This window comes from Macrotis lagotis, chromosome X (genome assembly GCF_037893015.1).
Source record: "Macrotis lagotis isolate mMagLag1 chromosome X, bilby.v1.9.chrom.fasta, whole genome shotgun sequence".
NCBI classification, from domain to species: Eukaryota; Metazoa; Chordata; class Mammalia; order Peramelemorphia; family Peramelidae; genus Macrotis; species Macrotis lagotis.
This window is the reverse complement of record NC_133666.1, coordinates 610415238-610431383: the sequence shown is the minus strand read 5'-3', so window position 1 is coordinate 610431383 and position 16146 is coordinate 610415238. Positions and strand designations below refer to the sequence as shown.

The 16146-nt window shown below is 38.8% G+C and overlaps 1 protein-coding gene across 1 annotated transcript in view; it reads left to right on the top strand.

Annotated features, from left to right (window-relative positions):
• Positions 1-15205, top strand: part of TRAPPC9 (trafficking protein particle complex subunit 9) — a 1041075-nt gene extending 1025870 nt beyond the window's left edge. Inside the window, exons 22-23 of the mRNA XM_074202721.1 lie at positions 7455-7678; positions 12739-15205. Of these exons, the coding sequence (XP_074058822.1) occupies positions 7455-7678; positions 12739-12912 (398 nt within the window). The 3' untranslated portion in view covers positions 12913-15205. The remainder of the gene's footprint in view (positions 1-7454; positions 7679-12738) is intronic.
• Positions 15206-16146: the final 941 nt, after the last annotated feature.

Genomic DNA, 16146 nt, shown 5'->3' with positions numbered 1-16146 from the left:
GGGTAAGGTGGGAGGAAGGAGAAATCATTTGCTCCTGGATAAATTGAAGAACAAAGGATTGAAAATAATGGAATTTAAAGTTTACATTTGATGGTGTTGCAGGTGAATTTTAGACTTTTGATGAAGAGGGTTAATAGGATCAATTAAATCAACTGTCACTAGACTGTTCCTAATCCATCCTGCACTGAGAGTTATGACCAACTGAGAGGTTTGATTTATTTCTCTCAGATATGTTGTCCATCCAGTAATATTTCCTGAGCTGAGGTGTATGCCCATCATGGTCCCATGGGCAGGGTAGTGTAACATTGACTGAAGTAGAAATGATAGCATATCCTCATAGTTTTTCATGATTCAAGAAGTTTTTGCAATTGCTTGACAAGCACTTAGGAAAGGGATTAGATGTTCTCTGCACATCTCCAGAGGGTAGCCCTGGGACCATTGTAGGGAAAATCATAAAGAGGCAAATTCTGACTGAACACAAGGAAGAATTTCATAATAAGCCAAGCTGTCTTACAGTGAATAAGTTGCCTTGGGAGTTAGTGAGCTTTCCTGGAGGTTTTCAAACTAGAAGATTGTCAGGACCTCTATAAAGGGGATTCCTAATAAGCTCATGAAAGCTGTTTGTGCTACATTGACCTCTAAGGTCCCTTCCACTTTTAAAATTCCATGATTTTAGAGTCACAACCTGTCTCAGCCTTAGTTTCTTTCCTCTGTATAAGTATATAACAAATCCTTCTGGGATTTTTTGGTAATTTGAACACTGGGAAAAAGCCAGGCTCTTCTATAAGATCATCTTGCTCTGTCTAGAATGGAAAGATCTCAGAATCAGCTTCTGATTTAAAAAGAGACAAACAAAAATGTAGAAAATACATTAAAATTTGAGACCCCTCAGAGTGAGGTGGCTTTCATTATCTGTTGATCAGATGTTAGGTAAGCATGCCTGTCCTAAACAACCCTGAATGTTTTTTACCACCTTCTTTAGAGCTTGGCTTTTTAACTCAACATTTAGCCTGACAAGTTAATATTTAGCAGCACATCTGAAAGGGTGGAGTTTTTTTCCTTTAAAATAAAATTAGAGGGTTTTTATCTAATTTGGTCATTTCTCCTACTCTGTGTCCTCTTGCTCAATTGCTATGAGAGTCAAATAAAATGATGAATTTAGAAGACTAGAACTGGGATAGCAAAAAAGGGGATCTCGGAGTCAGTGTTTATAATAAATTTCTTTTACACCAGCTAGATAACACAATAGATAGGTCTTTCAAACCTAGCTCAGAAACTTTAAGGCAAGTCATTTACTGTCTACTTTGATTTCCTAATTTATAAAATGAAGATAATAATAGTACCTAACTCCCAATAGTGTCATGAGGATAAAATGAGCTAATATTGGAAAAGTGTTTTATAAATCTTAAAATGCTACAAAAATGCCAATATTATTTATAAGATATCATCATCATTCCATCTTAGTGGCTACATAGACATTACCCAAAGACCTCCAGTAATATGCCACCTCCCTGAAATGGCAGCCATTTCACTTTTGAACAGGTCTGACCATTAGAAGTTTTTTCTTTAAATAGTCTAAATCAGCCTTTCTACCAGATTTCACCCATTATGCATCCTAGTTGTGTTCTTTGGGGCCAAGCAGAATAAAGCAGATCTCTCTATGATAAACATCTTTCAGATCTTCTTGAAGAAAATTGCCATGTCCCCCCCCCCCCCCCAATTAAACCTCTTTTCAGGCTAAACATTTCTAATTTTTTTTTCAGTCTGTCCTCGGGTTGCCTGGTCTCCAACCCTTGCACCATCCTGGTTCCCCTTCTCTATATGTGCTCCAATTTGTCAGAGGAGTCTTTCTACTAATGTGGCATTAAACTAAAAACTACTTTTAGGCATTTCCTAGATTTTCAAGCAAACACTGTGTTCAGTACCAAAAGCCACCATTGTTCCAATGAGATAATGTTATATAAAGCACTTAGCAAATCTTAAAACAATAGATAAATGACAGTTGTTATCATCATCATTCAGTCTGATAACTGGTGAACAAGGCACAAATAGTGACCTCACTCCAGCCCTTGAACCCCTCTTCACACTGTTCAAAAAATACCTCATACAACCCTGCCCACACAGACCTGGGCTTGTTTTCCTGAGTGATATTCTTAACATATCTAAGGTTTATATCATAATTTATATTTACAAATTTGCTGCTTTAACAGCTATTATCTCATGGGAGCCATGGCAGTATTGTTCAGTACAGAGTCCAATGATTATCCTTACTTTACAGAATAGAAAGTTGATGTTCAATAAGAAAGAATTTAAGGATTTTAGAGCAGGATCTTTTCAACACCAGTATTTTTCTGGTGGTACTGAGCAGCATATGGTGGGTGAAAGACTCCACTGTGCAAGTGGCAGTCAGGTATATATGAATGATCAGAAAGTATGTGAGTTAGTCCTGTATTGAGTCTGGCATAACAGTGGACAGGTTTTATACTCTAGTCATATCCATGCACTATCAAGAAATCTCCAGGAAGGTCTCTCCAGTGTTAGGTAGACCCATTGTGGAGATAAAACATGGGTGACTGTGATCTTCTTTATTGGAGGAAGTACCCACACAGATGAGATCACACATCCACCAAAGTATTAAAGATTAAAGGATCATTTAGTCTAATCTCCCCTGTCTATTAAAAAAAAGGGGGGGCGGGAATAGAGAACAGGCCCAGAGAAATAAATTCAATTTCCATAGTCACAGGCAATAAAGAACAGAGTCCAAATTCAAAACCAGGTCCTCTGGCTACAAATCAGTGTACCTTCCCCTGTCCTATATTGATGAAATAAGGTCACATAGCAGGTCAGTGGGAGAGCTGAGACTACCAAGCCAAGATGCCAGCTCCCAAGTCCAGGGTGCTTTCTCCTAAAGCAGCATTTCTCAAACTAGAATCCAGTTTGGAAATCAGAAGATCTGCCTGTTGTGAATTGTGCTTCAGTGAGAAGATTTTTTTCCCCTCTAAGAAATTAAGTACTGAATTATGTATATATCAAATATACATATTTGATTTGGCAATTTGGTGCATTAAAGCATAGTTTTCTCTATTTTGTAACATTTTCCTGTTTCCCCACCATAGCCCTTCGGCAGAGGGTATGTTACGATAGCCCCAGATTTTCCTGGGCCAGAAGGTAGTATTTTAGAATCTAGAACTAGATGCATGTGACCCTTAAGGTCATGTAGCCCAAACTTCTCATTTTACAGAGAAGGAAACTAAGACCTTAGAGAAGCAAATTGATTTTCCTAACATTCCCCTGGGAGCAAATAATAGGACGATGATTTAAATCCAGTACATTTGTTACCACATCACACGGACTTTAACATAGCCCTAATAGTCTTCCCCTTCCCAGTCTCCTTCCAGGGAAAAAAATGCTGAAGGAGATCTATAAATAACATAAGCAAAAATCACTTTCATTCCAAGCAAGCCAATTCCATTTGCAGAATGTTTGCAGGGTCTGACTTCTTCCTAGGAACTCTGAATGTAGAAGCCACAAATGTAATTAACTTCATTCCTGCATAGACTCCGAGCCCCCCAACCTCTCTGAGTACAGCTTTTGGAATTGGGGTTCAAAGATCATTCTCATTCTGGTAGGCTGGCAGGGACACTACAGCTAAGGGTCAACAAAGGGTTAATCATCATTCCTAGTCTTAAGTTTCTACTTTTCTGTGAACAATGTCAGCAAGCATTTATGGAGTGGTCATGATCAAGGATATTGCAGAAAGCATCATCTGTGAAGTGGGACTAGGTGACCATTAAGGTCTCTTTCAACTCTGCGATCCTAGGATTCTCTGGTGATTTTCTTCTTTTCCTCAGAGGAGTCTGTGGGAAAGCAAAGCAAGAATATAAGAAATTACTTGAGCAACCTGTCAACAAAATTTAAAAAAACAGTCAAACCTCACTTACTCAGTGCTGTCCTAAAACAGGACTTTTCTAGATAACTGAAGCTTATTTCTCATTTTTCTTAGGTTTTCTTAGCTGATTAGTATAAAGAAGGCAGTCATTGAAGGTTGGGATGCTAGATGTGGCTGCAACACATTCACTTCATAAGGACAGATTTTGAGAATTCAGGTCCACAAACAAGTCAGCAAACATTGACTATAAAACTAAAAACCCGTGTTCATCATGGGGAATACAAAGTTAAAAAATACAAAAATTCCTACCCTTTAAGGAACTTAAAAATCTGATGAGGATGAGACTAGAAGAAAGAAATACAATACAATCAGAACGTGCATAGGAAAGGATATAAGAAATTGGACAGGAAGAATCATTTCTAAGAGGAAGATTTAGAAAGAGGTTTCTGAAAGATGTTGCCCCTGAGATGGACTTTGAAAGATGGAAAGGATAAAAGAGATAGTGGTTGCAAAGAGGTCTTACAGGGTGCTCATTGTGGAGGGAGGAAGTTCATCCCAGGGGGATACTATGTATTTAAAATGCGCCAAGGCTGAAGAGGACAGAGTAAACTCAAAGAATATCATGTAATTCAGAAGGCCTGAGCAGAGAGTATCTGAAGTGTAGTGGTATAAAATAAACATGGAGTCTAATCATAGAAAACACTGAAAGCAAAGGAATTTGCATTTTCTCCTTCCTGTAAGCAATGTATGGGTAGCACTGAAAGACATTGTATCTGAATAGTGGCCCTCTATGTCAGGATAACTCTGGTAGTAGCATAAGAATCGGATAAGAAAAGCACAAAGTTAGAGGTTAGGAGGACATTATAATAATAGATTGAATTGAGAAAAAATGATACCTGAATTAAAGCTGTAGTATGAGAGTAGAATGGAGAAGGCAGATCCAGGTAATCAGTGCATCCCTAATCTAAATGCCAGATAAACTCAGTTTTGAGGGGGAAAAAAGAGAAGAGAAATGATTCTCATTGGAACAGGCTGCATTTTCTGAGTAGATTAAAGTAAAACAATAAAATTCATTTTCTCCTTCCCTGGTTACTCTGGAATTCAGTTTGGAGTCTATCACCAATAGGATCTCAAAACATTTTACTTTTAAACATAAGCAATGAGTATAAGCTTTATAGGTAAATAATGGGACTGAGGCATAACAAAATTTTAAAATGGGTACAATTTTGGCTTTTCTTCCTCCAGGGACCCAAGGCCCCTATATCCTCTACTTAAACTCAATAGAAGTTCACGATTACAGGTGTTTATGGTACATTTTTGGTTAAAGAGTTACATTATCTTCATTGCCTCCACAACAACACAAGTATTTACCATCACCAATACTTACTTGCTAATAATCTTAAGCAAGATGGTTCTCTTGGCCCATGTTTCTGTATCTTTACAGTGGGGATCATGAACACTATAGCATAGTAAGAAGAGCCAGACTTTCATTCAGGTAGTCATAAGTTCAACGTCCTGCCTCTCACAAATAATGGCTGTATGACACTGAGTAAATCTCTTTAATTCTTTTTTTAATTGTATTTATTGAAGGCAATGGAATTAAGTGACTTGCCCAAAGCCACACAGCTGGACTATTATTAAGTGTCTGAATCTGGATTTGAACTCAGGACCTCCAGGGCCAGTGAACTATCCTATGCCACCTACCTGCCCTTAAATCTCTTACCTTCCCAGTACCCACTGTAACCTCCCTCAAATACAAAGTTGTAGAACTGGTACTGATCCAAATTGATAGGAAATTCCTCATCAGGCCTGCTCTGTGCCAATAAAATCATAGATCAAGGGTTTGTTTGAGTTTTTTTTAATGACATATGATTGTTGTACTAACTATAACAGAGTTATAGTGAGGAAAATAATTATAAATCTAGAAAGATGATTTAGAAAGGTGAGCTATAATCCATATTTTTAATATAAGGAAACTGAGGCTCAGAAAGGTAAAGGGACATGTCTATGATCGTATAGGAGATGATAGCTAAAACTTGTGCCCAAATTTTGTGGTATTAAATATATTTTTCTTTCTACTAGACCAGCTAGTCTGTGACTACTCTCTCATTGTTTTAGGCATGTAAGTCTCACCTTAGCTTCTTGAAAGTAAGCATGGGGAGGCGTGACATAGAAAATACCGATAAAACTTTGATATATCATCACTTATCTAGTATAGTGGAAGGATAGACCTGCAATTAGGAAGGCCAAGGTTCAAATCCTGACTCTGATAGTTAAAAGCTATGCTATCAGGCACAATTATTTATAATTCTTAAATGTGTTGATGTATATAAAGTTCTTTACAAACTTTAAATGTCAGTAATAACAATATCTGCCAGACTTGCTTAGCTCAATGAAACTGAGGTATTCCATGAAGACTTACCCAAGACAGTGGAGATCTCTGATAAAACGTGATCCACTGAAGAAGGAAATGGTGAACTATTCCAGGATCTTTGCCAAGAAATCTTCATGGACAGTAGATAAGCCCCTCTGTTTGGAAAGACCTAGCATTCTATGGTCACATATGGTCAGATAAGACTAAACAACAACAGTAATAATCATATTTATGGTAAATGTCAGTTATTGTTCCATTTTTAGTTGTCTTCCAGTGTCATACACAAAAAGACCACCAAGTAAATATATGATTATTAATTGAAATAGGTTTATAGTAATGTTACATTGTAAAGTCATTCATTATAAAAAAGGTTTCATTAGTCACAGTATGTACAGCAGTGGTGTTAAACACCTGGCCTGCTACAGCTAGCCTGCAGCCTATAACACTCTCAAGTGTTGCCCAAATCAAATTAAAATGTAATTGTGAAATATTTAACAAAATAAATAAAAATACAGTAGAACATAGATAATGTTGACATGTAGTTTTCTAAGTCAATATGCAACCTGCAGGAAATTTTCTGTAAAATTTAGTGCCTCCATATCTATTTGAGTTTGACACCTTTAATATACAAGACCTTGTGTCCTGTGAGATACTTTTTGAAGGACATTTTTATGACTGTATATATTTTAATGTGATTTTAGGGGTTTCTTTTCCAACAAATCATGTCATATATCCATTAAAGGCTCAAAACTATAGTGGACAGCAACAGAAGTAATATAATTTTCATATGTCCCCTGAAGGTGCTCTGTTTGCTATGACTTGCCTATGACTTGGGCTTTTCATGAAAATGCAGTGAAATTAATTTTTTAAAGAAAGATGTAATAAGAGAATGAAAATGGAAATGCTTTTAAAACTGTAAAGTGTTATATAAATATGAAATACTAATGCTGTTTTCCTTTAATTCCTGTAATACATGATTGTATTCTGACTGCTTGATATGTTAAGATTTGTTCTTCCAAATGGATGAATATCCTGAACTATCTATCTCTTTGAATACTCTGATTCTGCCTCTCCTCACATATCTTCCACCCCAGCACATAGCATATGGCTAGGTACATGTAATTACTCAGTAAAAATGTGCTTATTTGCATTCATGCAGCTTTTCAATGGTTTTCTCATTTTGCCTTCCAGATGTGCTGGTGGATGGACAGCTGTGTGACTGTGACATTGTGGCAGACTGCCGAGTTGGTGACCCCATCCCACTTGAAGTGCGCCTAACCAACTGGAGCAAGCGAAATGTGGGACCCTTTGCCCTCACAGTGATCCCTTATCAAGACTACCAGAATGGTGTGCACAACTATGAGCTTCAAGACGCCATCACCTTTGTGGGCTCCAATACCTTTTACATTGACTCGGTGAGTTGGTTTGTTCTGTTTAAAAACAAAAAGAAAAAAAAATTCTAAGGCCAATACTCCACCATAGCTTTATCTGGTCCTGAATTCTCATCTTCTTATGCATAGACTCTTATAATCCAAAACACATAGACTTTTTCAGTCATTGAACCTTGGAATTTTATAATCACAGAACTGTAGAATCTTAGAATCACAGAGTCACCGAAACCTATAATGTTTAAGTTGGAAGGAGCCTCTGAGGTCATCTAATCAAATTCAGTGCCAGATTCAGAGGGCAGTCAACTTCAGCTCAAGCCCTGCCTCATTATTTTTCATTTTCTGAAAGGAGCCTTTTTTAAAGCCAGGTATGTTGCTAGACTAATGAGACTAAAGCTGTTTCCACAAGTTTACAGAAAGTCCTGTCTCTCAGAAAGCTGTTTTGCCCTGAAATGGATCACTGCCAATGCTGAGGCTGGTACCTGAAACTGAGAAATGAAGAACAAAGAGAAAAAAATACCACATGTTGCAGCCGTGCAACCAGATTAGACTAGGAAGATAAAAAAATGACTACAGAAAGAAGTTTTGGATCTTGGCTGTGGGAGATCACTCTTCAAGTCACCTGACACCATGTTCCTGCACTGTTCTTTTAGAGGTCCCAATGAGGAGTGGAACAGAGTACTATCCATGGTGCTGATTGGCTTTGACTCAGTAGAGAGAGAGAAAGGAAAGAGATTGGTCCAGAAGTTTCTACACAGGTGGGGATGAAGGGTAGAGTGGTTCAGAACAGAACAGATGAATAGCAGGGATGCAAGAGTCTGTACCCAAAATATACACAATGTTACAACCAGGGATCTTAATAACAGGATCTTAGAACACGCTAAGAAGATGTGAGACCTGAGCTTCAGGAATCAAGGTTGTAAGTTGCAAGTTATAAGAACAGAATTCAGTTAAATTATAAGTGCCTGATCTTGTATGACCAGTTTCACCTGAAGAGTTCCCATCATAGTTTTGTTATGTCTCCCTGGAGAATTTATTAGGTGCCTCTACATGTATCACATGAAGAAAAGATTTAAAGGGTTTAGGAACTACCAAGTTCAATATGAATCAACTATGTGATTTGGCAGCCTTTTCTTTGAAAAGAAAAGAGTCATTGAATCATAGACTCTGTTAAGATATATAGTGGGAATCATCCTGAAATTGTCTGGTCACCACATTTCAAGAATAACTATGACAAACAGAAATATATCAAACGTGTAGTAAGGATGAGGGCAACTAGGTGGCAAGTGGTTAGAGTACCAGCCCTGAAGTCAGGAGGACCTGAATTCAAATGCGACCTCAGACACTTATTACCTAGCTGTGTGACCTTCAGCATGTCACTTAACCCCATTGCCTTGCAAAAACTTTTTTTTAAAAAAGTGCAGTAAGGGGATTGAAGACCATGCTATATGAATCATGTGAAAGAATCTAAGATCTTTAACCTAAAAAAGAGAACACTAGAAGAGATATGGTTGCTGTCTTTAGAGTAGGATTGTGGAAAAGGAAACAGATTTGATCCCTGCCTCCAGAGTATAAAACAAGGACCATTTAGTAGAAGTTACAGGGAAGCCTAATATAAGGAAGAATTTGATTGTCACAACTATCCAAAATATCTTTTACAGTAATGAGTTCCATAACACTGAAAGAGTTCCTGCAAAGGTTGATCACCTATTGGGATGCTAAAAAGGAGAGGGCATGGTGGGAACCAGCAGCCTACAACATGTTATAAATAGGGAATTACAAAGGAAAAGGATATTATCAAAGAAATACATGACTGGAAAAGAAGATAGGCGGATCATATAGTGAAAGCAAAGGATGAGCAACAGTGTGTTACATTCCGCTTGGGGTGACTGATTTAATATAATGCTTTTAAAAGACCTGTTCTTTCAGTTTAAAATAAACCAAAAGAAAAGAGAAAAATAGGGGGAAGTATATTCCTGCCTGGACAGCTCATGTGTTCCATTGGCATTCTCCCAGTATCAAGAGCAAACAACAAAGTCTCCCAGCACTTTGGGCATATGCCCTTCTAGGGAACACGTGGGAAAACATGATTGAGAGGCACATACTAACTAGATTTGGTTGGATTATTATTTGCATCAATGGAGGTAATGATACCCCACCCATCAAGCTAGGGCAGCTAGATAGCGCAGGATAGATCATTGACCTTGGAGTCAGAAAGATGGGAGTTTGAATCTAGCCTCAGACACTTACTAGCTATGTGACCTTGGGCAAGTGATTTAACCCGGATTGCCTCCCATCCAGGGCCATCTCCAGTTGTCCTGATCCATCTCTGACCACTAGGTCAAGGTGGTTCTAGAGCAGAGAATGAAGCTGGTGACTTAGCACAGCACCCCTCACTCAAATCCAATTCATTTGCTTGTCGTGACATTGCCTCTCTGATGTCATGGTCTTCTTGAGAATGAAGTACAAACATCATCATCATCATCATCATCATCATCACCCCATCCATCAATGAGATCACAGATGAGTTGGAATATTAAAGTGATTAAATAGAACTTGCATCTCTTCTTCTAGTAATGAGCTTCTCTAAGGCACCCAGTGAATGAAGCACTGGGTCAGGTTCATATCTGGCCTCAGATACTTACCATCAGTGTGACCCTGCGCAAGTTACTTCACCTTTGTCTGCTTCATTCTCCTCATCTGTAAAATAGGAATAATAATACACCTACTTCCCAAGGTTGTCATGAAGATAAAATGAGATAATATTTATAAAGCGTTTTGCAAACTTTAAAACATTATATAAATGCTAGTGGTTACTATTATTATCATTATCATTAGCCCAGACTGGTATCAGACTCTTGTGTGTCTAACACAGCTCGTAAAGAATAACTTGTATTGTTCTAGACTCCTCTAGTTCCTCTCACCAAGCAAAATTCATTTCCTCCAAACTAGAATCCAAGAATGTTAGAGCTGGAGTGTATGGGGTTTTAGGGCATAAGTCCTACAATTACTCCAGATGGATCCGTGATCTCATTAATTCAGGAGTTCTCTCCAGTGGTGCATTTAACAACCCATCCATGCTTATTTTCACATGTAAAACAAATTTGTATTGGTGGCATCTATTAGACTGAACTTTACATTTAGAAAATAATAAAGGAGGAAAAAAGGATTAACTTCCCAAAACAAAGTCCTACCACCAGTCATAAATGCAAAATCATAATGCCTAATTTAACAACTTCATGACTCTTTTTCATGATCTTCCATAAAATGGAAGTTTCATAAATAGAATAATAATAATAATGGCTAGCAGTAATATAATACATTGCGGTTTACCAAGAACAATTTATATGCATATATGTACATAAACTAGGTAGATAGATAAATAGATGATAGACAGTTATAATCTCATGTGTTCCCTCTACCTAGTAACTCTGGGAAGTTGATGCTATTATTTTATCCATTTTATAAATGGTCAATAAACTTGACCAAGCAAATTTAAATGTTTTGCCTGTAGAATGGAAGATCTGGTAAAGAACTAGAATGTTAGTTCTAGATAAAGTCTTAGGGGCTGGATAGGTGGTGCAGTGGATAGAGCACCAGCCCTGGAGTCAGGAGTACCTGGGTTCAAATCTGACCTCAGACACTTAATAATTACCCAGCTTTGTGGCCTTGGGCAACCCACTTAACCCCATTTGTCTTGCAAAAACCTAAAAAAAAAAAAAAGATAAAGTCTTAGAATTTATCTAGTCCAACCCCTTTAGGTTAGATAATGAGTTTGAGGTCCAGAGGAGGGAAGCAATGTGCCCTGCTTCCCAGATCACTGAAACCAATAGAAGATGGAGAACTTTTGCCTGCTTGAGATGGTCTACTGAGAGACTGGCTCGGCTCTTATCTTTTTCTGTTTTAAGGCAACCATTTTTATTTAGATTTTCACCAAGGTTGTTTGTGCTCGATAATAACTTGGAGAAGCCAAAAAAGTTCAGTCCTTTGTGAAAAAAGATATGTAAAGTTGGATCTCAGTTTGAGGTACAAATTAATTGTTTCTTCATTGAATTCCTTAAAAGAAATTTTGTTCAAAATGGAGAGTAAAACTGGTGGTGATATTTCTGGAGAAGCAACATGGCACAATGCAAAGAGTCTTGGACTAGTCATCTGGATTTCAAGGCTCTGCCACTCACCAACCATGTGACCTTGGGACAGTAATTTCTCCTCTGTAGATTGAATAATTTGGACTACGTGATCTCTAGGGTTCCCTTCAGGGCCAACATTCTATAATTTAGACCATTTGGACTAATTCTTTCCTATGAATTTAACTAAAGTTGTCATGGGGTCCTTTGGAAGAAGCATAGGACTTAATATCAGAAAACCTGTGTTTGAGTCCTGGCTGTGGTCAATCACCATCTGTGCAAGTAGCAATTCAGAATATGTGGAAAGAACTTTGAGCCCTGAATTCTAGTCGTGGCTCTTCTTCTGCCATGCTGTATAACTTTCAGGTCATTTATCTTCTCTTTACCTCATTTTTGTCATCTTTAAATAAAGAAGGTTGGACAAGATATTCTGTAAGGTTCCTGCTGATATGAAATTCCATGAGGCTATGATGTTGGTCAAATCATTCCAATTCTATAAGCCTCAGTTTTCTCATCTGTTAAGTAAGTATCCTTATTTACTTATTCATTCTCTTATTAAGAAATATACTAATATGTTAAGCATTATGCTAAGGTATGAGAATAAAAGATTCTGATGACTGCCAAGAAAACTGAAGAAGGCAATCGTTGCATTCATCAGTTAGGCCTAGAAGGCAGAAAAGGATTACAACTGATGGAGAGAGGAAGGGTGACATTCCTTGAAATGGAAGATGGCTTGTGTTAATGGACATAGGCTGGAAACAGTACCAGCAACAATCAATGAGTCAGTCCACAAGCATCTATTCAGTGTTTCTATGGGGGCAGGCAGGAATGGTAAGTAATCCTGCTTGTCTCAAGCTCACTGTGATATTGTAGGCAAAATGCTTTCCAAAACCCAGGTAGACACTTGTACTTGTGCTCCAGTAACATTTCAACAGGTTTGCTTTTGGATTCCCCCAACAGGTTCGGCCAACAGAGAACTCGGTGTGCCTGGGCGCCCTCCTCTTCCTCTACACCGGTGACTTCTACCTAAATATCAAGTTCCATGAAGACACCACCAGTAAGGAGCTGCCGCTGTCCTGGTTCTGCTTGCCTAGTGTCCACATCCGAGCTCAAGGGCCTGACCTCCAGGCTTGAAGGCCAAGATCAAGTAGGCTCAGGCAGACAGGAAGCTAGCTGCCTAGCCAACATGTCGTTTGAACCCCACATTGACATTTAACCCCCATTTCCTCCCAGGCTAAGCATCCAATCCTTAGAAGAGCAATAAGAGAAGTCTATCATTGAGGCAGCTGCATCAGTAGCAAATATTTAAGTCCCCTATGTTCTGAAGAGTGTACATATCCATGGATCCTCTCTCCCCAACATAAACACTCTGAAAGACAGAATGAAAGACCCTTACCCCATCTTTCTCAATCTTTACCCAAAAAGACAGTCAGGTTATATCTACTTCTCCCTTTCTTCATTTTCCTACAAAAATGTCCTTAGTCCCTGAGTTATGCTGACAATAGGGGAAATGTTTTTCTAGCTTATAGTATAAGGATTTCGTTTTGTAGGGTATGCCCTTCACTGGTGTGGTCAGCAACACATCATACACCACAAAGAAACTAGGGCTCAACCTTTCAAACCCAGGGCTTCCTCCCTTAGCTTTTAAAAGGAGGGCCTACCATGGATTAGGTGATTATTCAAGTCAAATACACCTTTAGCCATAGAAGGCCTTGGTGTTTCCACAGCAGCTTGACCACAATTGTACTTTAGCTCTAGGTAAAAACTTCTAACCCAAATGACAAGCAGTCCCTTGGACTGAGAGGCCCCCAAAAAAAGCAGGGTGAGGGTAGGCATAGAGTGATTTCTAAAGGCAACTTCCCTAGGGGGAAAAAAAAACATCTTCCCAGAGAAAGGAATCAAACTAAACATTCCTTATTTCTCCCTGGAAAGTTCAAGACTTCCCTAGATAATTTTAGATGGACAGATACCCAGTTATCTTGGGAGTACATATGCCAATCTTTGGGGGAAAAGAGGTTGCTATCAATAATAAGCTTCTTCTCCACCACCAAGTCCCATCCTCTGGGCCTTCCCTTCCTGAGTAAAGCCTAGGGAATTATGCCTTCAGTTGCTGGGTGCCCAAGTGAAGCAGGAGCATTGTCAGATGTGGATAGGGGTCCTATTCCCCTTAACTAGATTTTAACTATCACAACACTTTATAAATTTGTGTGAGAGAAAGAAAAGGTTTTTTGTTTGAACCAACCTGCCAAACCCCTAACTCTTTTGACCATCTGAACATAACATAGCTTTGGTAACCTTATATGTCTGAATTGGTCTAGTGAATCTAGTCACTGCTTCCAGTGTCCTTACAATATTTATTCTCTTCAGATGTTTAGTTTTTTCCTTTTATTTTCTGTAAAATTACATAGTGATCTGGGAGGGAGGAAATAGGGGGGTTTGATTTACTATAGTCAGATTTGTCTTTAATTTAAATAATTCAATATTCCTAGTAGAGGGGAAAATATCATCTATGGTTACCACAAGGAATAGTGAAAATTGTCAAGGTCCTCAGTTTAAAGAAATAAAAAGTTCTTCTGAGTGTTATTAAGAAGCAAAGACAAGGACCTCATGCTACTCAAAAGGACTCATTCTCTGGGAATCCACTATTGGATGGGAGAGCTATGAACAAAACCAGAATCCCACCCCAGCTCCCTCTTTAGCCAAATCACAGAGCTAAGGAAGGATGAGAAGTTCCATATCCCACCCCTTGGGCCCCATCCTGTTCACCTCCTACAGCTTCACCCATTCACATTTCTCTCCTGAGTGTTAACAAACTTTAAAACAAGATGGAAAAATTCACAAGCCAGGCTTTCCTCTTCCCCAGTTCATTCTCAGGGCCCAGTCTACTATACATTTGTTCCCTTGTTCCCTTATCAGAAACAGAAACTAGCAGTTAGTGAGGGGGAAGTGGAGGTCTCACCTATAGCACCTACCAGGGCCTGCTTTTGAACAAGACCATTCATTCTCCGCAGGCAAAACTCTGCCATGAGTTTGACTTACTACCATTCCATAATTCCCCTATCTCTCTACCACAGGTGAGAGCATCACCATCTGCTGATGTTAGCCTCTAGGCTTCTGACTCCTTTACCCTGTCCTGCTCTGCCCAGAGAAATGTGGTTTTATCCTCCTTTAGTGACAGAGATGATTTTTGAATGGTTTTTGAGGGAAAACCAAGAGTCTATGCATGTAGTGTGTCAAGGAGCCCTTGGCAAATTGAGGACACAGCAGGCAGGTTAAGCTAAAGATTATGATTATTCTGGGCTCTTGGCCCTCTCTGGAAACAAAAGGTAATTGTCCTACTTGTTGTAACACTCAGAACATCTGCTCTCAATTAATGTGGGTCCTATCTAAGTTCAATTGTCCAAATAAAAATCTTGCCTTGCTACAACAGTTGCTCTTGTACTTTCCTGGGTTTGGTTTCACAGTTGGGCCCAGACCCTCTTTGGCTCAAGAAATCACAGTGGTCTACAGAAAGAAAAAGGTGACCCTCTCGCTGTCTTTGTTCAAGGCCATTGCCACAAACCTTGTTACCAACACTCCTTTCACACCATAAAAATAATGCACATTTCTACAGAACTTTGTGGCTTACCAAGCCCTTTCCTGTAGCTAACCCAGAAAGGGAGATTGTTAAAAAAAATCCATTTCACAGCTGAGATGACTAAGATTCAGAAGGACAAAATTATTAGGCCAAAGATAATGTAGCAATTAAAGCGCCAGGATCTGCTGACTCCTAGTCCAGGAGAAGCAAATAATCTCGCACCTTTCCCACAGCACTGTGTCTAGGGCTAGACTGGGCTTGCACTAGGCTTCTGGCACCTGAATAATAAAGGAAATTAATATCTACATGCAGAAATGGCCTGGAGCATGATCAGAATGCCTTGGGGAGAGGAAAAACAAGGACTTCTGCTGAATAATCCATTCATTATTGGACCTAGGAGGTGAGAGAAGGAAGAGCTTGTAGTTGTAGGAATCACCTCTGGGTTAGCACCCACTGTCTCACAAAACAGCTCATTCTAATACTGGACAGCTTCATTTGTTCTTGGAGCCCTTCATAATGAGCTGAAATTTGCCTCTCTTTAACATGAAGCTAGTACAGCAAAATTACTTCCTTCTATGTGATGGTTCCTCCAATAATTGAGAGAGACCTAATAACCCCATTCCCCGGAGTCTTATTTTCTCTAGGTGGGATGAAATCATTGGTTTCAAAATATTCAGCCTTTCTACAAATATTTACATTTTTACCTCACAAAATTATTGTGAGGAAAATGCTTAGTAAAGTGAAATGAAATTTGTTTGCTAATGTTTACACATCTCAGGAACAAAACAGGT